This window comes from Hyla sarda, unplaced genomic scaffold (assembly GCF_029499605.1).
Source record: "Hyla sarda isolate aHylSar1 unplaced genomic scaffold, aHylSar1.hap1 scaffold_311, whole genome shotgun sequence".
In the NCBI taxonomy this organism is placed as follows: Eukaryota; Metazoa; Chordata; class Amphibia; order Anura; family Hylidae; genus Hyla; species Hyla sarda.
Genome location: NW_026609836.1, coordinates 184,138 through 209,384, shown reverse-complemented (window position 1 = coordinate 209,384; position 25,247 = coordinate 184,138). Strand labels below are relative to the sequence as shown.

The following is a 25,247-nucleotide window of genomic DNA, read 5'->3' as shown; positions in this document are numbered from 1 at the left end:
CTCACTCTTTTGTCCCACTTCTCCACCCATCTGGATAAATGGAGTACTAAGTCGGTGTCGTGGTTTGGTAGGGTGCATGCTCTTAAAATGTCCCTACTCCCCAAGCTGCTGTATATACTCCAGACGGTACCAATTGCCCTCCCTGTCTCTTATTAGCACATCCTTCATAAGAGGTGGGGTTCGTTTGTGTGGGCTGATAGGAGACCACGCCTCAGTCGGCAGACACTATTCCACCCTAAAGAGTTTGGCGGGGTCGGTCTTCCCGATTGTCATCTATATTATCTAGCGGCGGTACACGCCAGATTGCTTGATTTGTTACACAGCTCAGAATCTAAGCTCTGGGTACGCATAGCACATGACACCTCGCCTACAAAAATTTCTGGCCTGCCGTGGTTGGGACACCCGCCCCCTACTTCTACACTCCCCCTGTCTTTCACCACGTCACACACCTTCACAGCTCTGTCCAGATGTAACCCTCGGGACTCTCTTGTAGACCTGAAGGGCCCAATGCTGCCCATCACTGGCAACCCCAGGTTCCCACCTGGGCTTCACCCTGGTGGGCCGTTGGGCCGCCTAGGGCACGTGCCCCTAAGATTCTCCCATGTTGTCTCCTCCACGGGTTTGAAACCTGAGGCGGAGCTAGGCTAGACCGCGGCTTCTCGGGGTGGTGACTCCTTTTTGTATCTTCAACTGCAGCATTTTTATACTTCAGTTAAGCACTCTATGGACTTGCATAGGGGGTTGACTACCTTCGAGAAGCTGTGCCTGTCCCCCCCGGTGCCTCGTCATGCCCTAGGCTTTTTGTATCGTTTGTTGCTGACCACTCGCACTTCTTCCCTACCCTCCTTCTGTGCTGCTTGGGAACAGGAGCTGGGGATCAGCCTTACCCCAGCCCAATGGTCCAAATGCTTTCTTCTCACTCATAAATCTATCATAGCGACAAAAGCCCAGGAAACAAATTATAAAATCCTTTCTCGTTGGTACTGGGTTCCGTCACAGCTCCATCAATGGTACCCTCTGGTCCCGAACACTTGCTGGCGTTGTGGAAGTTCCCCAGGAACCATGGCCCATGTTTGGTGGGGATGCCCGGGGCTCTCATCCTTTTGGGCCTCGGTCATACGCACTATCCGTGAGGTTACGAATGTCTCTGTGCCCAATTCCCCTGAGGCGGTGCTTTTCTTTAATTTCTCCGTGTCCGCTACCTCGTTCCGTAAATCCCTCCTCAGCCATATGCTACAAGCGGCCCGCACAGTCATCCCTCGTAGGTGGCGTTCCTCCGTACCCCCCTCTTTGGGCGATTGGCTGGAGGAGATTGCTACCACCCAGCGTATGGAGGACTTGCTTGCCCTTACCCCGGAGGAATACGATAGATACTCTCAAACATGGCTGGAATGGCTCATGTTTCAATCCTCTCCCCGATTTACTGCTCTTTTGGCCTTGTGTCCCCCTACGGCCCCATGATAGGTTGCTTCCACCCCCTCCCCTCCAATGGTTCCCCCCTCTCACCCCTTCCCCGATCCCCCCTTCTGTTCTGCCCTTCCGTGTACGTCTCGTAGGTGTTGGTCTCTATCTTCATACCCCTGTACTTCTCTAGTCTGTGTTGTCGAGTCGTCTTCCCCGGTCTGTTACGTTTTGGTCTACCAGCCTGGCTTCTCTCTTTCTACCTTTTCGCCTTGCTTCTGGCTGGTTACTCCTTGTCCACTGTTATGTTTATCCCGTTTGCCCCCTTCGGTGGGCTATTCTCCCCCTGTTGGGTTTTATCTCCTGTATTTATTCCTTCTCCTTATTTTTGACGGTGGATGACTCTCCCTTCCTGATACCTTGCAATTCTGTTGATTCTCTACCGATTGCTGCACTTCCTGCTTGATACTTTAGACAATGCTGCTATTTGATACCATTGATAGGAACGTGTTATTGCATTATCTGTCAGTTTTTTCTGTACCTTCGCACAAAATGGTGCGCGTGTTGGTTTGTTATGTTTTTTATTGAAATAAAATAAAACATTGAATTAAAAATTAAAAATAGAGGCAATTTCGGCGCGGCAGGTGTCTTTGACTTCAGCAATTAAAGACCGAAAGTCCTCTATGGTTGGAATTTGGGATAACAACTGGCCGAGGTCAAAAGGTGTTGGTGTAGGAGCAGGGAGTCCCGAGCACTCCAGCTCAATATCAGGGAGGCTGTCCCAGGAAGTCGATGCCCTAGGGGTGACAGAGGAGGACACAGGCCCCGTAGGAGGCCCCAGAGGTGCCAGGCCCTGTGAACCCCCAGGCTTGGGGGCAGAGGACATGATCCCAGGGGAGGGTGACACAGGAGCCCAGGAGGGGGGAACCTGTGGGATGGCCAGAGAACTCACGGGGGCAGGAGAGGGAAGGGAGGAGGGAGAGGTGGCAGGGTATGCAGGTGGGGGTCCGGTGTCAGGGTGCAGGACCCCCCAGCAGTAGGAGCAGCAGGCAGTCCCACATAGGCAGCGGAGCGGAGGATAAGGGTACACCTCCCACAACAGCAGCCCAGGATAGTGGCGAGGTGACCAGAGACCCTTTATGCAGAGGATTCAGGGGGACTTGAGGTATGGGAGAGGAGGAAGAAGTCACAGCCGGGAGTGCAGCCGAGGTAGGGAGGAGAGGCTGTGTTGCAGCAGGGGCCCGTACCTGGAGGAGGGCAGGCTCAGCAATCTTCAGGGCTCAAACAGCGTCCGCCCCGGCCTCCGTCTGCAGAAGAGGCCTCAATTCTGGTCCACACGCCTGACCGGAAGTCACCGCCGGGGCTCCAGAGTCACAGAAGCAGCTGGGTGCAGGAGGTAGCGGAGGGTCCGCCAGTGGCATCCTCGCAGTGCGTACCACCCGGGAAGGTGCAGGCGTTCCCGACTGGGAGCGTATCCCAGATGCGGGTCCGGAGGCGTCCGGAAGGCCCAGGAGAAGAGGAAGGCTGCAGGTATGCCGCAAGTCGCCAGGGACGGGGCCAGAGGCACAGCGGGTCACTTGGATGCTTTCCTGGCTGATTTCCCCATAGGGGAGGCGGCGGTCAGGGCTGAAACAGGGTAGCAGTGGGCCTAGAGGTGCGGAACTCACTCAAGCTGCGGCCATCTTCCTCAGCGCCTCGCCACGCCCCCTGTATCAGGATTATTCTGCCGTGTTCACACCTCACTACTGGATCAGGATTATTCCGCTTCGTTCACACCTCACTACGGGATCAGGATTATTCTGCCGTGTTCACACCTCACTACTGGATCAGGATTATTCCGCTTCGTTCACACCTCACTACTGGATCAGGATTATTGGGCTTCGTTCACACCTCACTACTGGATCAGGATTATTCTGCCGTGTTCACACCTCACTACTGGATCAGGATTATTGGGCTTCGTTCACATCTCACTACTAGATCAGAATTATTAGACCGTGTTCACACCTCACTACTAGTGTTGGGCGTGAATATATTCGCATTTCTAATTTTTTTTCCAATATCGTAAATTTGCGAATATTGCTAATATATTCGCTATATATTCGAAATTATTAATATTCACTTTTTTCCGCATATGCAAATATTCGCATATTCCTTCTTTTCACTTGTGGGCCAATTAGAATGATGTAAATACACTTGTCAGAGGTTATCAACAACATCCCTAGCAACCAATAGTAAAGTTGCCCACCCCCTCACTGTTTTCTTCCTCAAATATGCGAATATACGAAAATGCGAATATAATGAATATGCAAAATTCACGAATATAGGACGAATATTCGTCTATATATTCACAAAATATTGTGAATTCAAATATGGCCAATGCCGCTCATCACATCTCACTACTGGATCAGGATTATTTATTCGTGTTCACACCTCACTACTGGATCAGGATTATTCGGCTGCGTTCACACCTCACTCCTGGATCAGAATTATTCTGCCATGTTCACACCTCACTACTGGATCAGGATTATTCTGCCGTGTTCACACCTCACTACCGGATAAGGATTAATCGACTGCGTTCACACCTCACTACTGGATCGGGATTATTCGGCTGCGTTCACTCCTCACTACCGGATCAGGATTATTCGGCCGTGTTCACACCTCACTACTGAATCAGGATTATTTGGCCGTGTTCACACCTTACTACTGGATCAGGATTATTTGGCCGTATTCACACCTCACTACTGGATCAGGATTATTTGGCCATGTTCACACCTCACTACTGGATCAGGATTATTCGGCTGCGTTCACACCTCACTACTGGATCAGGATTATTCAGCCATGTTCACACCTCACTACTGGATCAGGATTATTCGGCTGCGTTCACACCTCACTACTGGATTAGGATTATTCGGCCATGTTCACACCTCACTACTGGATCAGGATTATTCTGCCGTGTTCACACCTCACTACTGGATCAGGATTATTCTGCCGTGTTCACACCTCACAACTGGATAAGGATTAATCAACTGCGTTCACACCTCACTACTGGATCAGGATTATTCGGCTGCGTTCACTCCTCCCTACTGGATCAGGATTATTTGGCCATGTTCACACCTCACTACTGGATCAGGATTATTTGGCCGTGTTCACACCTCACTACTGGATCAGGATTATTTGGCCGTGTTCACACCTCACTACTGGATCAGGATTATTTGGCCATGTTCACACCTCACTACTGGATCAGGATTATCCGGGTGCGTTCACACCTCACTACTGGATCAGGATTATTCAGCCATGTTCACACCTCACTACTGGATCAGGATTATTCGGCAGTGTTCACACCTCACTATGGGATCAGGATTATTTGGCCATGTTCACACCTCACTACTGGATCAGGATTATTCGGCCATGTTCACGCCTCACTACTGGATTAGGATTATTTGGCCGCGTTCACACCTCACTACTGGATCAAGGTTATTCGGTCGTGTTCACACCTCACTACTGGATCAGGATTATTTGGCCGCGTTCACACCTCACTACTAGATCACGATTATTTGGCTGTGTTCACACCTCACTACTGGATCAGGATTATTTGGCCGCGTTCACACCTCACTACTGGATCAGGATTATTCTGCCGTGTTCACACCTCACTACTGGATCAGGATTATTCTGCCGTGTTCACACCTCACTCCTGGATAAGGATTATTCTGCCGTGTTCACACCTCACTACTGGATCAGGATTATTCGGCTGCGTTCACACCTCACTACTGGATCAGGATTATTCTGCCGTGTTCACACCTCACTACTGGATCAGGATTATTTGGCCGCGTTCACACCTCACTACCGGATAAGGATTAATCGACTGTGTTCACACCTCACTCCTGGATCAGGATTATTTGGCCGCGTTCACACCTCACTACTGGATCAGGATTATTCGGTCGTGTTCACACCTCACTACTGGATCAGGATTATTCTGCCGTGTTCACACCTCACTACTGGATCAGGATTATTCTGCCGTGTTCACACCTCACTCCTGGATCAGGATTATTCTGCCGTGTTCACACCTCACTACTGGATCAGGATTATTCGGCTGCGTTCACACCTCACTACTGGATCAGGATTATTCTGCCGTGTTCACACCTCACTACTGGATCAGGATTATTCGGCCATGTTCACACCTCACTACTGGATTAGGATTATTTGGCCGCGTTCACACCTCACTCCTGGATCAGGGTTTTTCGGTCGTATTCACACCTCACTCCTGGATCAGGGTTATTCGGCCGCGTTCACACCTCACTACTGGATCAGGATTATTTGGCCGCGTTCACACCTCACTACTAGATCAGGATTATTTGGCCGTGTTCACACCTCACTACTGGATCAGGATTATTTGGCCGCGTTCACACCTCACTACTGGATCAGGATTATTCTGCCGTGTTCACACCTCACTCCTGGATCAGGATTATTCTGCCGTGTTCACACCTCACTACTGGATCAGGATTATTCGGCTGCGTTCACACCTCACTACTGGATCAGGATTATTCTGCCGTGTTCACACCTCACTACTGGATCAGGATTATTTGGCCGCGTTCACACCTCACTACTGGATCAGGATTATTCGGCTGCGTTCACACCTCACTACTAGATCAGGATTATTTGGCCGTGTTCACACCTCACTACTGGATCAGGGTTATTTGGCCGCGTTCACACCTCACTACTAGATCAGGATTATTTGGCCGTGTTCACACCTTACTACTGGATCAGGATTATTTGGCCGCGTTCACACCTCACTACTGGATCAGGATTATTCTGCCGTGTTCACACCTCACTACTGGATCAGGATTATTCTGCCGTGTTCACACCTCACTCCTGGATCAGGATTATTCTGCCGTGTTCACACCTCACTACTGGATCAGGATTATTCGGCTGCGTTCACACCTCACTACTGGATCAGGATTATTCTGCCGTGTTCACACCTCACTACTGGATCAGGATTATTTGGCCGCGTTCACACCTCACTACTGGATCAGGATTATTCTGCCGTGTTCACACCTCACTACTGGATCAGGATTATTCGGTCGTGTTCACACCTCACTACTGGATCAGGATTATTTGGTCGTGTTCACACCTCACTCCTGGATCAGGATTATTCTGCCGTGTTCACACCTCACTCCTGGATCAGGATTATTCTGCCGTGTTCACACCTCACTACTGGATCAGGATTATTCGGTCGTGTTCACACCTCACTACTGGATCAGGATTATTCTGCCGTGTTCACACCTCACTCCTGGATCAGGATTATTCTGCCGTGTTCACACCTCACTCCTGGATCAGGATTATTCTGCCGTGTTCACACCTCACTCCTGGATCAGGATTATTCTGCCGTGTTCACACCTCACTACTGGATCAGGATTATTCTGCCGTGTTCACACCTCACTACCGGATAAGGATTATTCTGCCGTGTTCACACCTCACTCCTGGATCAGGATTATTCTGCCGTGTTCACACCTCACTCCTGGATCAGGATTATTCGGTCGTGTTCACACCTCACTACTGGATCAGGATTATTTGGTCGTGTTCACACCTCACTACTGGATCAGGATTATTTGGTCGTGTTCACACCTCACTACTGGATCAGGATTATTCGGTCGTGTTCACACCTCACTACTGGATCAGGATTATTTGGTCGTGTTCACACCTCACTACTGGATCAGGATTATTCGGTCGTGTTCACACCTCACTACTGGATCAGGATTATTTGGTCGTGTTCACACCTCACTTGTAGATCAAGATTATTCGGTCGTGTTTCCATATTTTTTTTTTTTTACTTCAGATGAAAGAAAAATGAATTATTCTGAGATAATAGGAGGTTTGGGTCACAATTAGGCAGGACACGGCTAAACACGGTCTCTAGGGGCGACGTTTCTAAGGAAGTTACGTCCTGACATGTGACACCCCTGGCTAAAGACGCTTCCGCCATCTTTGTTTCGGTTCCATGTAGATACCGGGTGGCAGGAGACGGGCCCGGGGTTGTTGTTGCCCGGTCAGGAGTATTATTCGGGATGTCTCCCGTTGAGATGCTGCTCCGGTCCCTGGGCTCAGTGACGGCGGTACAAGGCCCCTCCTCCTGCCCACACTCATGATGGCTGCCCGGATCAGGTCTTCCGGTCACATGACTCTCCGACTCCTCTTGTCTCCGCCGCAGCTTCCGTTTCCGCTCGGCTGATTCTCCGTAGCCGCTGAGAGGCCGCACGTGTCCGGACATGGGAGCCTATCTGTCCCAGCCCAACACTAGCAAGAGCTCCGGCCAGGGCGGCAGCGGGAAGCTCAGCTATGGCTACTCCGCCATGCAGGGATGGAGGGTGTCCATGGAGGTGAGAGCCGCGCCGTGTGTACAGCGCCTGAGCGGTACCGCGGTATATACAACCCTTACTGAAAGATACTGGTATATAGACTGGTATGCATTATGTTCTATATACTGATGGATGTGGCCTGGTATATACTGTGCCTCACACTTATGTGTAATGTATGGACTGGTGTATACTGATATACTGTGCCTCACACTTATATGGAATATATGGACTGGTATATACTGTGCCTCACACTTATATGTAATATATGGACTGGTATATACTGTGCCTCACACTTATATGTAATATATGGTCTGGTGTATACTGTGCCTCACACTTATATGGAATATATGGACTGGTATATACTGATATACTGTGCCTCACACTTATATGTAATATATGGACTGGTATATACTGTGCCTCACACTTATGTGTAATGTATGAACTGGTGTATACTGATATACTGTGCCTCACACTTATATGGAATGTATGGACTGGTATATACTGTGCCGCACACTTATATGTAATATATGGTCTGGTGTATACTGTGCCTCACACTTATATGGAATATATGGACTGGTATATACTGATATACTGTGCCTCACACTTATATGTAATATATGGACTGGTATATACTGTGCCTCACACTTATATGTAATATATGGACTGGTATATACTGTGCCTCACTTATATGGAATATATGGACTGATGTGTATACTGTGCCTCACACTTATGTATATATGGTCTGGTGTGTGTATATGTATATATATATATATATATATACACTGATATACTGTGCCTCACACTTATATGGAATGTATGGATTGGTATATACTGATATACTGTGCCTCACACTTATATGGAATGTATGGACTGGTATATACTGATACTGTGCCTCACACTTATATGTAATATATGGACTGGTATATACTGTGCCTCACACTTATATGTAATATATGGACTGGTATATACTGTGCCTCACACTTATATGGAATATATGGACTGGTATATACTGTGCCTCACACTTATATGGAATATATGGACTGGTGTATACTGATATACTGTGCCTCACACTTATATGGAATGTATGGATTGGTATATACTGATATACTGTGCCTCACACTTATATGGAATGTATGGACTGGTATATACTGATACTGTGCCTCACACTTATATGTAATATATGGACTGGTATATACTGTGCCTCACACTTATATGGAATATATGGACTGGTATATACTGTGCCTCACACTTATATGGAAGATATGGTCTGGTGTATACTGTGCCTCACACTTATGTCATATATGGTCTGGTGTATACTGTGCCTCACACTTATATGGAATATATGGACTGGTATATACTGATATACTGTGCCTCACACTTATATGGAATGTATGGATTGGCATATACTGATATACTGTGCCTCACACTTATATGGAATGTATGGACTGGTATATACTGATACTGTGCCTCACACTTATATGTAATATATGGACTGGTATATACTGTGCCTCACACTTATATGTAATATATGGACTGGTATATACTGTGCCTCACACTTATATGTAATATATGGACTGGTATATACTGATATATTGTGCCTCACACTTATATGTAATATATGGTCTGGTGTATACTGTGCCTCACACTTATATGTAATATATGGTCTGGTGTATACTGTGCCTCACACTTATATGGAAGATATGGACTGATATATACTGTGCCTCACACTTATATGGAAGATATGGTCTGGTGTATACTGTGCCTCACACTTACGTCATATATGGTCTGGTGTATACTGTGCCTCACACTTATGTCATATATGGTCTGGTGTATACTGTGCCTCACACTTATATGGAATATATGGTCTGGTGTATACTGTGCCTCACACTTATATGGAATATATGGTCTGGTGTATACTGTGCCTCACACTTATATGGAATATATGGTCTGGTGTATACTGTGCCTCACACTTATATGGAATATATGGACTGATATATATACTGTGCCTCACACTTATATGGAATATATGGACTGGTGTATACTGTGCCTCACACTTATATGGAATATATGGACTGGTGTATACTGTGCCTCACACTTATATGTAATATATGGACTGATATGTATACTGTGCCTCACACTTATATGGAATATATGGACTGGTGTATACTGTGCCTCACACTTATATGGAATATATGGACTGGTGTATACTGTGCCTCACACTTATATGGAATATATGGACTGATATATATACTGTGCCTCACACTTATATGGAATATATGGACTGGTGTATACTGTGCCTCACACTTATATGGAATATATGGACTGGTGTATACTGTGCCTCACACTTATATGTAATATATGGACTGATATGTATACTGTGCCTCACACTTATATGGAATATATGGACTGGTGTATACTGTGCCTCACACTTATATGGAATATATGGACTGGTGTATACTGTGCCTCACACTTATATGTAATATATGGACTGATATGTATACTGTGCCTCACACTTATATGGAATATATGGTCTGGTGTATACTGTGCCTCACACTTATATGGAATATATGGACTGATATATATATACTGTGCCTCACACTTATATGGAATATATGGACTGGTGTATACTGTGCCTCACACTTATATGGAATATATGGACTGGTGTGTACTGTGCCTCACACTTATATGGAATATATGGACTGATGTGTATACTGTGCCTCACACTTATATGGAATGTATGGACTGATGTGTATACTGTGCCTCACACTTATATGGAATGTATGGACTGATGTGTATACTGTGCCTCACACTTATATGGAATGTATGGACTGATGTGTATACTGTGCCTCACACTTATATGGAATGTATGGACTGATGTGTATACTGTGCCTCACACTTATATGGAATGTATGGACTGATGTGTATACTGTGCCCCACATATGTAATATGGACTGGTATATATACTGATATACTGTGCCTCACACTTAAGTCATATATGGACTGGTATACTGTGCCTCATACTTATATAGAATGTATGGACTGGTATATATACTGTGCCTCACACTTATATGGAATGTATGGACTGGTATATATATACTGTGCCTCACACTTTTATGGAATGTATGGACTGGTATATATATATATATATATACTGTGCCTCACACTTATATGGAATGTATGGACTGGTATATACTGTGCCTCACTTATATGGAATATATGGACTGATGTGTATACTGTGCCTCACACTTATGTATATATGGTCTGGTGTGTGTATATGTATATATATATATATATACTGATATACTGTGCCTCACACTTATATGGAATGTATGGATTGGTATATACTGATATACTGTGCCTCACACTTATATGGAATGTATGGACTGGTATATACTGATACTGTGCCTCACACTTATATGTAATATATGGTCTGGTGTATACTGTGCCTCACACTTATATGTAATATATGGTCTGGTGTATACTGTGCCTCACACTTATATGGAAGATATGGACTGATATATACTGTGCCTCACACTTATATGGAAGATATGGTCTGGTGTATACTGTGCCTCACACTTATGTCATATATGGTCTGGTGTATACTGTGCCTCACACTTATGTCATATATGGTCTGGTGTATACTGTGCCTCACACTTATATGGAATATATGGACTGGTATATACTGATATACTGTGCCTCACACTTATATGGAATGTATGGATTGGCATATACTGATATACTGTGCCTCACACTTATATGGAATGTATGGACTGGTATATACTGATACTGTGCCTCACACTTATATGTAATATATGGACTGGTATATACTGTGCCTCACACTTATATGTAATATATGGACTGGTATATACTGTGCCTCACACTTATATGTAATATATGGACTGGTATATACTGATATATTGTGCCTCACACTTATATGTAATATATGGTCTGGTGTATACTGTGCCTCACACTTATATGTAATATATGGTCTGGTGTATACTGTGCCTCACACTTATATGGAAGATATGGACTGATATATACTGTGCCTCACACTTATATGGAAGATATGGTCTGGTGTGTACTGTGCCTCACACTTATATGGAAGATATGGACTGATATATACTGTGCCTCACACTTATATGGAAGATATGGACTGGTGTATACTGTGCCTCACACTTATATGGAATATATGGACTGGTGTGTACTGTGCCTCACACTTATATGGAATATATGGACTGATGTGTATACTGTGCCTCACACTTATATGGAATGTATGGACTGATGTGTATACTGTGCCTCACACTTATATGGAATGTATGGACTGATGTGTATACTGTGCCTCACACTTATATGGAATGTATGGACTGATGTGTATACTGTGCCTCACACTTATATGGAATGTATGGACTGATGTGTATACTGTGCCTCACACTTATATGGAATGTATGGACTGATGTGTATACTGTGCCTCACACTTATATGGAATGTATGGACTGATGTGTATACTGTGCCTCACACTTATATGGAATGTATGGACTGGTGTATACTGTGCCCCACATATGTAATATGGACTGGTATATATACTGATATACTGTGCCTCACACTTAAGTCATATATGGACTGGTATACTGTGCCTCATACTTATATAGAATGTATGGACTGGTATATATACTGTGCCTCACACTTTTATGGAATGTATGGACTGGTGTGTATATATATATATATATATATATATATATATATATATATATATATATATAATATATATATACTGTGCCTCACACTTATATGGAATTTATGGACTGGTATATACTGTGCCTCACACTTATATGGAATGTATGGACTGGTGTGTATATATACTGATATACTGTGCCTCACACTTATATGGAATGTATGGACTGGTATATATATACTGATATACTGTGCCTCACATATGTAATATGGACTGGTGTGTATATATACTGATATACTGTGCCTCACACTTATATGTCATATATGGACTGGTATATACTGTGCCTTACACTTATATGGAATGTATGGACTGGTGTGTGTGTATATATACTGATATACTGTGCCTCACACTTATATGGAATGTATGGACTGGTATATATATACTGATATACTGTGCCTCACATATGTAATATGGACTGGTGTGTATATATACTGATATACTGTGCCTCACACTTATATGTCATATATGGACTGGTATATACTGTGCCTTACACTTATATGGAATGTATGGACTGGTGTGTGTGTATATATACTGATATACTGTGCCTCACACTTATATGTCATATATGGACTGGTATATACTGTGCCTTACACTTATGTCATATATGGACTGGTATATACTGTGCCTCACACTGCTATATACTGTTATACACACTGACTGATATGGACGTGTGTGTATACTGATGGATATGGACGTGTGTGTATACTGATGGATATGGACGTGTGTGTATACTGATGGATATGGACGTGTGTGTATACTGATGGATATGGACGTGTGTGTATACTGATGGATATGGACGTGTGTGTCTACTGATGGATATGGACGTGTGTGTCTACTGATGGATATGGACGTGTGTGTCTACTGATGGATATGGACGTGTGTGTCTACTGATGGATATGGACGTGGGTGTGTCTACCGATGGATATGGACGTGTGTGTGTCTACCGATGGATATGGACGTGTGTGTGTCTACCGATGGATATGGACGTGTGTGTGTATACTGATGGATATGGACGTGTGTGTGTCTACTGATGGATATGGACGTGTGTGTATACTGATGGATATGGACGTGGGTGTGTCTACCGATGGATATGGACGTGGGTGTGTCTACCGATGGATATGGACGTGGGTGTGTCTACCGATGGATATGGACGTGGGTGTGTCTACCGATGGATATGGACGTGGGTGTGTCTACCGATGGATATGGACGTGGGTGTGTCTACCGATGGATATGGACGTGGGGTGTGTCTACCGATGGATATGGACGTGGGTGTGTCTACCGATGGATATGGACGTGGGTGTGTCTACCGATGGATATGGACGTGGGTGTGTCTACCGATGGATATGGACGGGTGTGTCTACCGATGGATATGGACGGGTGTGTCTACCGATGGATATGGACGGGTGTGTGTATACACTGATGGATATGGACGGGTGTGTGTGTACACTGATGGATATGGACGGGTGTGTGTGTACACTGATGGATATGGACGTGTGTGTGTGTATACACTGATGGATATGGACGTGTGTGTGTGTATACACTGATGGATGTGGACGTGTGTGTGTGTGTGTATACACTGACGGATGTGGACGTGTGTGTGTGTGTGTATACACTGACGGATGTGGACGTGTGTGTGTGTGCGCGCGCGCTGACTGATGTGGATGTGTGTGTGTGTGTGTGTGCGCGCTGACTGATGTGGACGTGTGTGTGCGCGCGCTGACTGATGTGGACGTGTGTGTGTGCGCGCGCTGACTGATGTGGACGTGTGTGCGCGCGCGCTGACTGATGTGGACGTGTGTGTGTGCTGACTGATGTGGACGTGTGTGTGTGCTGACTGATGTGGACGTGTGTGTGTGCTGACTGATGTGGACGTGTGTGTGTGCTGACTGATGTGGACGTGTGTGTGTGCTGACTGATGTGGACGTGTGTGTGTGCTGACTGATGTGGACGTGTGTGTGTGCTGACTGATGTGGACGTGTGTGTGTGCTGACTGATGTGGACGTGTGTGTGTGCTGACTGATGTGGACGCGTGTGTGTGTGCTGACTGATGTGGACGCGTGTGTGTGCGCTGACTGATGTGGACGTGTGTGTGTGTGTGCGCTGACTGATGTGGACGTGTGTGTGTGTACGCTGACTGATGTGGACGTGTGTGTGTGCGCTGACTGATGTGGACGTGTGTGTGCGTACGCTGACTGATGTGGACGTGTGTGTGCGCGCGCGCTGACTGATGTGGACGTGTGTGTGTGCGCGCGCGCTGACTGATGTGGACGTGTGTGTGCGCGCGCGCTGACTGATGTGGACGTGTGTGTGCGCGCGCGCGCTGACTGATGTGGACGTGTGTGTGCGCGCGCGCGCTGACTGATGTGGACGTGTGTGTGCGCGCGCGCGCTGACTGATGTGGACGTGTGTGCGCGCGCGCGCTGACTGATGTGGACGTGTGTGCGCGCGCGCGCGCTGACTGATGTGGACGTGTGTGTGTGCGCGCGCGCTGACTGATGTGGACGTGTGTGTGCGCGCGCGCTGACTGATGTGGACGTGTGTGTGCGCGCGCGCTGACTGATGTGGACGTGTGTGTGCGCGCGCGCTGACTGATGTGGACGTGTGTGTGCGCGCGCGCTGACTGATGTGGACGTGTGTGTGTGTGTGTGCGCGCGCGCGCTGACTGATGTGGACGTGTGTGTGTGTGTGCGCGCGCGCGCTGACTGATGTGGACGTGTGTGTGTGTGCGCGCGCGCTGACTGATGTGGACGTGTGTGTGCGCGCGCGCTGACTGATGTGGACGTGTGTGTGCGCGCGCGCTGACTGATGTGGACGTGTGTGTGCGCGCGCGCTGACTGATGTGGACGTGTGTGTGCGCTGACTGATGTGGACGTGTGTGTGCGCTGACTGATGTGGACGCGTGTGTGTGTGCTGACTGATGTGGACGCGTGTGTGTGCGCTGACTGATGTGGACGTGTGTGTGTGTGTGCGCTGACTGATGTGGACGTGTGTGTGTGTACGCTGACTGATGTGGACGTGTGTGTGTGCGCTGACTGATGTGGACGTGTGTGTGCGTACGCTGACTGATGTGGACGTGTGTGTGCGCGCGCGCTGACTGATGTGGACGTGTGTGTGTGCGCGCGCGCTGACTGATGTGGACGTGTGTGTGCGCGCGCGCTGACTGATGTGGACGTGTGTGTGCGCGCGCGCTGACTGATGTGGACGTGTGTGTGCGCGCGCGCGCTGACTGATGTGGACGTGTGTGTGCGCGCGCGCGCTGACTGATGTGGACGTGTGTGTGCGCGCGCGCGCTGACTGATGTGGACGTGTGTGTGCGCGCGCGCGCTGACTGATGTGGACGTGTGTGCGCGCGCGCGCGCTGACTGATGTGGACGTGTGTGTGTGCGCGCGCGCTGACTGATGTGGACGTGTGTGTGCGCGCGCGCTGACTGATGTGGACGTGTGTGTGCGCGCGCGCTGACTGATGTGGACGTGTGTGTGCGCGCGCGCTGACTGATGTGGACGTGTGTGTGCGCGCGCGCTGACTGATGTGGACGTGTGTGTGTGTGTGTGCGCGCGCGCGCTGACTGATGTGGACGTGTGTGTGTGTGTGCGCGCGCGCGCTGACTGATGTGGACGTGTGTGTGTGTGCGCGCGCGCTGACTGATGTGGACGTGTGTGTGCGCGCGCGCTGACTGATGTGGACGTGTGTGTGCGCGCGCGCGCTGACTGATGTGGACGTGTGTGTGCGCGCGCGCTGACTGATGTGGACGTGTGTGTGCGCTGACTGATGTGGACGTGTGTGTGCGCTGACTGATGTGGACGCGCAGACTTGCGCCCCCCACGCGCACTGCGCGTGTCATGGTGACGGGTGCTGATGCGTCGGTGTCTTTTTTTTTTCTTTCTGTAATGTGTTTTTTTTTTTTCTCCCTTCCTAGGACGCCCATAACTGTATCCCGGAGCTGGACAGGGAGACGGCCATGTTCTCTGTGTATGATGGTCACGGAGGTGAGTGCGGGGATTTAGGGTGGGAGTCTTTCTATAGATGACATGTCATTGGGGGGAACCCCAGTTCTGACTTATAGGGCTTTAGCTTTACGTGGTTTAGTCTGAGTCTCATGTTTGTGGCCTGGTCACTGTGGCTGACGTGGCCTTGTAGTGAGCCCCCAGACCCTTGTGACGCCCCCAGACCCTTGTGACGCCCTTCTCGTGTCTCTTGTGTTTTAGGTGAAGAAGTGGCTTTATATTGCTCAAAGTACCTGCCGGACATTATAAAGGATCAGAAGGCGTATAAGGATGGGAAGCTGCAGAAGGTGAGAAGTGTCGGGTCCTCCTGTGTGTGGTGCGGCACTACACCGCATTCTGCGCCTGGTTACCTGGGGAAGTGCCCTGATTCTCCCCTCGGTCCCCGTTGGTCTGCTGCAGATCTCAGTGGGGTCCCAGTATCTTCTGTGCTCACAGCTGGTTCCAGGACCTTTCCCGCTCAGCCAATCAGTGGCCACAGAGGTGTCATGTGTCAGGCCAGCTGAGCAGGAAGGTCCTGGAAGTCCAATAAGACACCGGACTGAACGGGATTTGGGGGAGCATCAGGTTTGTTATCCACGGGACAACATTAATGGGGGGGAGGAGATGTGATTATGGAAGGGGGGAGACGTGACATGGGGAGGGGTTAACATGAGGGAAGATAAAATTAGGGGGATTTTACCATTTATTCACAATATTTATCCCTATAATTACAACCGCTAATTGTGCCGCCTGTATGTACAGAAATGCCGATGTCATAGGGGGGGTCGGTGGGGGCGCGATCAGCCGATGGTGATCATAGAGCGCTACAGACTGAGGTGCTGCAGGGCCCGGCAGTGATACTGTGCCTAGAACATGGCTGCCGGTGAATACACGTGGATACTGTCACTACATGTGAGGAAGGACACGTATAAAGGGCCGGCACTACCATAGAAATACTAGCGCTGGATGGAAATGTTTATATCCAGATATAGAGATGATGGGTACAGTCTCCCATATGGGCAGGTCAGTAGATGATGTGTACAGTCTCCTATATGGGGGGGTCATTAGATGATGGGTACAGTCTCCTATATGGGGGGGGTCATTAGATGATGGGTACAGTCTCCTATATGGGGGGGGGTCATTAGATGATGTGTACAGTCTCCATATGGGGGGGGTCATTAGATGATGTGTACAGTCTCCTATATGGGGGGGTCAGTAGATGATGGGTACAGTCTCCCATATGGGCAGGTCATTAGATGATGTGTACAGTCTCCATATGGGGGGGTCATTAGATGATGTGTACAGTCTCCTATATGGGGGGGTCATTAGATGATGGGTACAGTCTCCTATATGGGGGGGTCATTAGATGATGGGTACAGTCTCCTATATGGGGGGGTCATTAGATGATGGGTACAGTCTCCTATATGGGGGGGTCAGTAGATGATGGGTACAGTCTCCCATATGGGCAGGTCATTAGATGATGTGTACAGTCTCCATATGGGGGGGTCATTAGATGATGTGTACAGTCTCCCATATGGGGGGGTCATTAGATGATGGGTACAGTCTCCTATATGGGGGGGTCATTAGATGATGGGTACAGTCTCCTATATGGGGGGGTCATTAGATGATGGGTACAGTCTCCCATATGGGCGGGTCAGTAGATGATGGGTACAGTCTCCATATGGGGGGGGTCATTAGATGATGGGTACAGTCTCCTATATGGGGGGGTCATTAGATGATGGGTACAGTCTCCTATATGGGGGGGGTCATTAGATGATGGGTACAGTCTCCCATATGGGGGGGGTCATTAGATGATGGGTACAGTCTCCTATATGGGGGGGGGTCATTAGATGATGGGTACAGTCTCCATATGGGGGGGGGGTCAGTAGATGATGTGTACAGTCTCCTATATGGGGGGGGGTCATTAGATGTGTACAGTCTCCTATATGGGGGGGGGGGTCATTAGATGATGGGTACAGTCTCCCATATGGGGGGGTCATTAGATGATGTGTGCAGTCTCCTATATGGGGGGGGGGTCATTAGATGATGAGTACAGTCTCCATATGGGGGGGTCAGTAGATGATGTGTACAGTCTCCTATATGTGGGGGTCAGTAGATGATGTGTACAGTCTCCTATATGTGGGGGTCAGTAGATGATGGGTACAGTCTCCTATATGTGGGGGTCAGTAGATGATGGGTACAGTCTCCATATGGGGGGGGTCATTAGATGATGGGTACAGTCTCCATATGGGGGGGGGTCATTAGATGATGGGTACAGTCTCCCATATGGGGGGGGGGGGGGTCATTAGATGATGGGTACAGTCTCCCATATGGGGGGGGGTCATTAGATGATGGGTACAGTCTCCCATATGGGGGGGGGGGGGGGGTCAGTAGATGATGGGTACAGTCTCCCATATGTTGGGGTCAGTAGATGATGGGTACAGTCTCCTATATGGGGGGGGGGTCATTAGATGATGGGTACAGTCTCCTATATGGGGGGGGGGGGTCAGTAGATGATGGGTACAGTCTCCCATATGTTGGGGTCAGTAGATGATGGGTACAGTCTCCTATATGGGGGGGGGGTCATTAGATGATGGGTACAGTCTCCTATATGGGGGGGGGGGGTCATTAGATGATGGGTACAGTCTCCTATATGGGGGGGGGGGTCATTAGATGATGGGTACAGTCTCCTATATGGGGGGGGGGGGTCATTAGATGATGGGTACAGTCTCCTATATGGGGGGGGGGGTCATTAGATGATGGGTACAGTCTCCATATGGGGGGGTCATTAGATGATGGGTACAGTCTCCTATATGGGGGGGGTCATTAGATGATGGGTACAGTCTCCTATATGGGGGGGTCATTAGATGATGGGTACAGTCTCCATATGGGGGGGTCATTAGATGATGGGTACAGTCTCCTATATGGGGGGGGGTCATTAGATGATGGGTACAGTCTCCCATATGGGGGGGTCAGTAGATGATGGGTACAGTCTCCCATATGTGGGGGTCAGTAGATGATGGGTACAGTCTCCCATATGTGGGGGTCAGTAGATGATGGGTACAGTCTCCTATATGGGGGGGGGTCATTAGATGATGGGTACAGTCTCCCATATGGGGGGGGTCATTAGATGATGGGTACAGTCTCCCATATGGGGGGGGTCATTAGATGATGGGTACAGTCTCCCGTATGGGGGGGGTCATTAGATGATGGGTACAGTCTCCCGTATGGGATGGGGGGGTCATTAGATGATGGGTACAGTCTCCCGTATGGGGGGGGGGTCATTAGATGATGGGTACAGTCTCCCGTATGGGGGGGGGGTCATTAGATGATGGGTACAGTCTCCCGTATGGGGGGGGGGGTCATTAGATGATGGGTACAGTCTCCCGTATGGGGGGGGGGTCATTAGATGATGGGTACAGTCTCCCGTATGGGGGGGGGGGGGGGTCATTAGATGATGGGTACAGTCTCCCATATATGTGGGGGGGGGGGGTCATTAGATGATGGGTACAGTCGCATTTAGCTCACATGACAGATCTGATGACCTCTTGTGGTTCGCGCAGGCTCTGGAGGACGCCTTCCTCGCCATAGATGAGAAGCTGACGCTGGAGAGTGTAATAAAGGAGCTGTCGCAGATGGCTGGGCGGCCGATCAATGACCACGAGGACAAGAATAAAGTAGCTGATGAGGATGACGGTGAGTGCTGTGCCCCGCATCATTCATCTTCTCATCTGTATGACCCCCCCCCCCCCCAGTCTCCCCCACACTGATGGGCTCAGCTGGTGGGCTCCGTGGCAGTGATCGTGGCTCTCGTGGGATGTGAAATTCTATGAACGTCTCCAGCAGATTTTTTCCTGCACCCCATTGTATCTCCAATAAAATATCTTTACTAAGGTCGTTGTGTTTACAGCTCCTATGCTGATCTATAGGACACCCTTCTCCTGGGTTATGTATGTTCTGGGGGGAATAGGTAGTAAGGAGGGTCATGTGTTCTCCTGGAGGCTATTAGATAGGCGCTTGGCTTGTTGCTCTGTTAACTCTCTGCCGTCCTGTTTTCCAGTGGACAATGAAGAAGCGGTGCTGCTGCATGAGGAGGCCACCATGACCATCGAGGAACTGCTCACACGTTATGGCCAGAACTGCGGGAAGGCGGCTCGGAGTAAGTGTCTGCACAACGCAGAGAAGACGGACTCTGAGGACAAGGCAGCCAGTGTGAACGGAGACCTGGAGCCGGACGCCCAGTGCAAGAATGGCGAGAAGAAAACCGCAGCCACCACTGCCGCCATATCTTCATCAGATGAAGGGGGCAGCAGCTCAGGAAGCTCCTCTCGTAGCAAGTCCTCCAGAGAGGCAGTGTCCTCCACCGGTGAGGCCGGTCCATCCTGCTCCTCCTGCCCCTCACAGCCACCACCAGCCACAGAAAAGTCTAAGTTCTTTGAGGACAGTGAAGAATCTGAGGCTGAAGAGGAGGACGAGGACAGTGAGGTGAGGCTGGGGAGGCCTTTCATGGGGGAGGGGTTTGTTCATGGTGCGGTGATGCCCTGTGGATGTGACATGACATCCTTAACCAGTGCTGGAGACCATGACCCCAGGCTTCACAGGGACCACTCGGGGCCCCTCACAACCTGCCATGTGTCTTGCTCTGTATCTGATCTTGTCTTGTCCCCCCAGGAATGCAGCGAGGAGGATTACAGCAGCGAGGAGGCAGAAAATGAGGAAGAGGATGACAGCGAGGAAGTGGAGGAGGAGGAGGAAGATGAGGAAGAGGATGGGATGCTGCCTGGCATGGATGGGAAGGAGGAGGTCAGTATCTCATGACTGATGGTGGAGACTATGGTGTAAGTTTTGGGTCACATCACTTCCCTTATCAATCTTCATGTGTCCCCCTCTCTTCAGCCTGGTTCGGACAGCGGCACGACAGCGGTTGTCGCTCTCATCAGAGGAAAGCAGCTGATTGTGGCGAATGCTGGAGACTCTCGGTGTGTGGTGTCAGAGAGAGGAAAAGCTGTAGACATGTCCTACGACCACAAACCGGAGGATGAGCTGGAGCTGACACGAATCAAAAACGCAGGCGGGAAAGTCACCATGGACGGCAGAGTGAACGGCGGCCTGAACCTGTCCCGAGCCATCGGTAAGCCTTGTGCCTGGCGGTCTGTGCCCGTCATCATGTTACTACCATTTACAATGGACTCTTCTTGCTTCTAGGTGATCACTTCTACAAGAGGAACAAGAACCTCCCCCCAGAGGAGCAGATGATCTCCGCTCTGCCAGACATCAAGGTGCTGGCCCTTAATGAGGAGCACGAGTTCATGGTCATCGCCTGCGATGGGATCTGGTAAGGTCCATGGACCCGGGGGGTGGGGGTTGTCAATCACACACTGGGTCTGGCTAATGTGGGGTCTGTATTTCAGGAATGTCATGAGCAGCCAGGAAGTTGTGGACTTCATCCATGAGAGGATCACTCAGCAGGATCAGAGCGGAGAGCCAGCCAACCTCTCGTCTATAGTGGAGGAGGTGAGGAGCCTATAAGGGACCACATCACTGACCTCATGATGGTGGTGGCTGTACGCCATGATGGATAACATTGTGCAGTTAGCTGTTCTGCATGGGTTGGATTGGGGTGGGGGCCATAAGGTTGGCTGTACTGTGTATTTGGGATCATGGTTGATGGCTGTGGTCATGGAGTTGTACTGTGCATCTAGGTTGTTGGTTGGGGGGGGTCATGGCGGGGGCACTGTGTGGTTGGGGGGGGTCATGGCGGGGGCACTGTGTGGTTTGGGGGGGGTCATGGCGGGGGCACTGTGTGGTTTGGGGGGGGGTCATGGCGGGGGCACTGTGTGGGTGGGGGGGGGTCATGGCGGGGGCACTGTGTGGGTGGGGGGGGGTCATGGCGGGGGCACTGTGTGGTTGGGTGGGGGGGGGTCATGGCGGGGGCACTGTGTGGTTGGGTGGGGGGGGGTCATGGCGGGGGCACTGTGTGGTTGGGTGGGGGGGTCATGGCGGGGGCACTGTGTGGTTGGTGGGGGGGTCATGGCGGGGGCACTGTGTGGTTGGTGGGGGGGGGTCATGGCGGGGGCACTGTGTGGTTGGTGGGGGGGGGGTCATGGCGGGGGCACTGTGTGGTTGGGGGGGGGCGTCATGGCGGGGGCACTGTGTGGTTGGGGGGGGCGTCATGGCGGGGGCACTGTGTGGTTGGGGGGGGGCGTCATGGCGGGGGCACTGTGTGGTTGGGGGTCATGGCGGGGGCACTGTGTGGTTGGGGGTCATGGCGGGGGCACTGTGTGGTTGGGGGTCATGGCGGGGGCACTGTGTGGTTGGGGGTCATGGCGGGGGCACTGTGTGGTTGGGGCACTGTATATGACAGGAGTCTCGTTCCAGCTCCTGGACCAGTGCTTGGCTCCGGACACGTCTGGCGATGGGACGGGATGTGACAACATGACCTGCATCATCGTCCGCTTCCTGCCGTATTCACACAGTAATTCTGAGGCCAACAAGAGGAAACTGGAGGTGACGGAGAACTGCAGCGAAAGCAGCAAGAAAGCCAAGACAGAGTAATGGCCGCCCCCACTCTGCCCACATTGGACATTGACCTCATGGTCTTCAGACTTTTACGAGTATTGTCTTTAATTTTTTTTTTTTTTTTTTTTTACTGATGGATGTACAAACCTGTTGCGTTGTAGCCGCCGGATGGTGCTCGTGTGGGGGAGGGGTGCGATCACTGTGTATAATTTTGTAATCATTCCATGACCCCTGTTCCCTTTGGCCCCTGGAACCTGTGGATGAATTTTAACAATGCTTTTTATAAATGAGTGTGTGGCCTGACTCACTGTGGGGGTGGGGCGGCTCACTGCAGGGGTGGGGGGTGCAGTCACGGGGGTCGGTTTGCACTATATGCTGTTATACGCCCGGTATGGGGTGTAAGCTCTGGGGCTATAGAAGACATTAAATGGTTAATGAGATTTGTGTGTTTACAACCTGTCATATGTGAAAACCTGCCAGAGCTAAGGTGACCCCCAAAAAAACTGCTAAAAAAAAACACTAAAGGTAACACGTAAACACAATGTGACTCCAAGTCACTGACACTTGTGTGAAATCCCACTGTCCACTCAGGAAGAACACTGATTGTCAATCAATTTCACATGTAACAGACAACACGTGGAAATTAGAGGCAATTAGCAAGACACTCCCAATAAAGGAGAGGTGCTGCAGGTGGTGACCACAGACCACTTCTCAGTTCCTATGCTTCCTGGCTGATGTTTTGGTCACTTTTGAATGCTGGCGGTGCTTTCACTCTAGTGGTAGTATGAGACTGAGTCTACAACCCACACAAGTGGCTCAGGTAGTGCAGCTCATCCAAGATCTTGTAAACAAAAAGGATCCCTGAAGGTTCCAGGGTAATATATCCTAAACAAGCGAGGACAACCCTTACTAGAAACCTCCTGTAAAATCTTAGATTATTAGACTTCATTAAAATAACATATACCCATCACATACAATTGTTATAATGGTCAGCGGTGTCTGTGGTTAATCTGGGAGGGTGGTGCTGTCAATTGTATTTGTATTGTGCGCTCTATGCTGCGCACATATGGTGACAGCACCCACTTCCACATTTAATTGCCGCTGTATTAAAACATGAACCTAGCCTCCCTGACGTTTTGCTGGTCAAATCAGCTTTGTCAAAGGCTGTGAGCCTCATTGGGACTTGTATTAAGGACATTACATGAAGTTGGATCAGCCTGTAGTGCAGGTTTCCACTGTGATTTTGAGGGTGACTCCATATCCAGACCTCCATGGGTTGATTATTTCCCTTGATAATTTTTGTGATTTTTGTTGTCAGCGCATTCAGCTATGTAAAGAGGAAAGGATTTCATACAATTAGTTCATTCAGATCTAGGACGTGTTATCACAGGGTTCGCTTTAGTTTTTTGAGCAGTGTAAAACTTCCCCGCTTCCCTGTATACATGAGGAGGGTGCAGAGCCACATGGAAGAAGCTTATGTAGGCCTCAGTATACTCACTAGAGATGAGCGAAGTTACAGTAATTTGATTTGTCACGAACCTTGCGGCTCTGCGGTTGCTGACTTTATCCTGCATGAATTAGTTCATCTTTCAGGTGCTCCGGTGGCTGGAGACTTTCCTAGGACTGTATCCACCTTTTCCAGCCACCAGAGAACCTGAAAGATGAACTCATTTATGCAGGATAAAGTCAGCAACCGCCGAGCTGTGAAGTTTGTGGCGAATCAAATAACTGTAATTTTGCTCCTCTAGTGTCTCCTCCTCCGCTGTCTGTCCTCAGTAGACTCCTCATCTATAGTGTCTCCTCCTCCCGCTGTCTGTCCTCAGTAGACTCCTCATCTATAGTGTCTCCTCCGCTGTCTGTCCTCAGTAGACTCCTCATAGTGTCTCCTCCTCCCGCTGTCTGTCCTCAGTAGACTCCTCATCTATAGTGTCTCCTCCTCCGCTGTCTGTCCTCAGTATACTCCTCATAGTGTCTCCTCCTCCCGCTGTCTGTCCTCAGTAGACTCCTCATCTATAGTGTCTCCTCCGCTGTCTGTCCTCAGTATACTCCTCATAGTGTCTCCTCCTCCCGCTGTCTGTCCTCAGTATACTCCCCATCTATAGTGTCTCCTCCTCCCGCTGTCTGTCCTCAGTAGACTCCTCATCTATAGTGTCTCCTCCGCTGTCTGTCCTCAGTATACTCCTCATCTATAGTGTCTCCTCCTCCCGCTGTCTGTCCTCAGTATACTCCTCATCTATAGTGTCTCCTCCTCTGCTGTC

General features: G+C 49.3%; 1 protein-coding gene across 1 annotated transcript; it reads left to right on the top strand.

Annotated features, from left to right (window-relative positions):
• Positions 1-7,562: 7,562 nt before the first annotated feature.
• On the top strand, positions 7,563-23,302 carry PPM1G (protein phosphatase, Mg2+/Mn2+ dependent 1G). Its single transcript, XM_056553472.1, has 10 exons — positions 7,563-7,775; positions 16,404-16,473; positions 16,693-16,778; positions 20,034-20,166; positions 20,531-20,955; positions 21,142-21,273; positions 21,367-21,601; positions 21,676-21,805; positions 21,882-21,984; positions 22,849-23,302. The coding sequence occupies exons 1-10, from the start codon at positions 7,665-7,667 to the stop codon at positions 23,023-23,025; spliced, it is 1,602 nt and encodes a 533-aa protein (XP_056409447.1). The 5' UTR covers positions 7,563-7,664; the 3' UTR covers positions 23,026-23,302.
• Positions 23,303-25,247: the final 1,945 nt, after the last annotated feature.

Excerpts from the sequence above, each read along its gene's own strand:
- PPM1G (XM_056553472.1), top strand. The coding sequence starts at position 7,665 with ATGGGAGCCTATCTGTCCCAGCCCAACACTAGCAAGAGCTCCGGCCAG. Across the intron at positions 20,956-21,141 it reads AGGAGGACGAGGACAGTGAG|GAATGCAGCGAGGAGGATTA; the intron begins GTGAGGCTGGGG and ends TTGTCCCCCCAG. Across the intron at positions 21,274-21,366 it reads GCATGGATGGGAAGGAGGAG|CCTGGTTCGGACAGCGGCAC; the intron begins GTCAGTATCTCA and ends CCCTCTCTTCAG.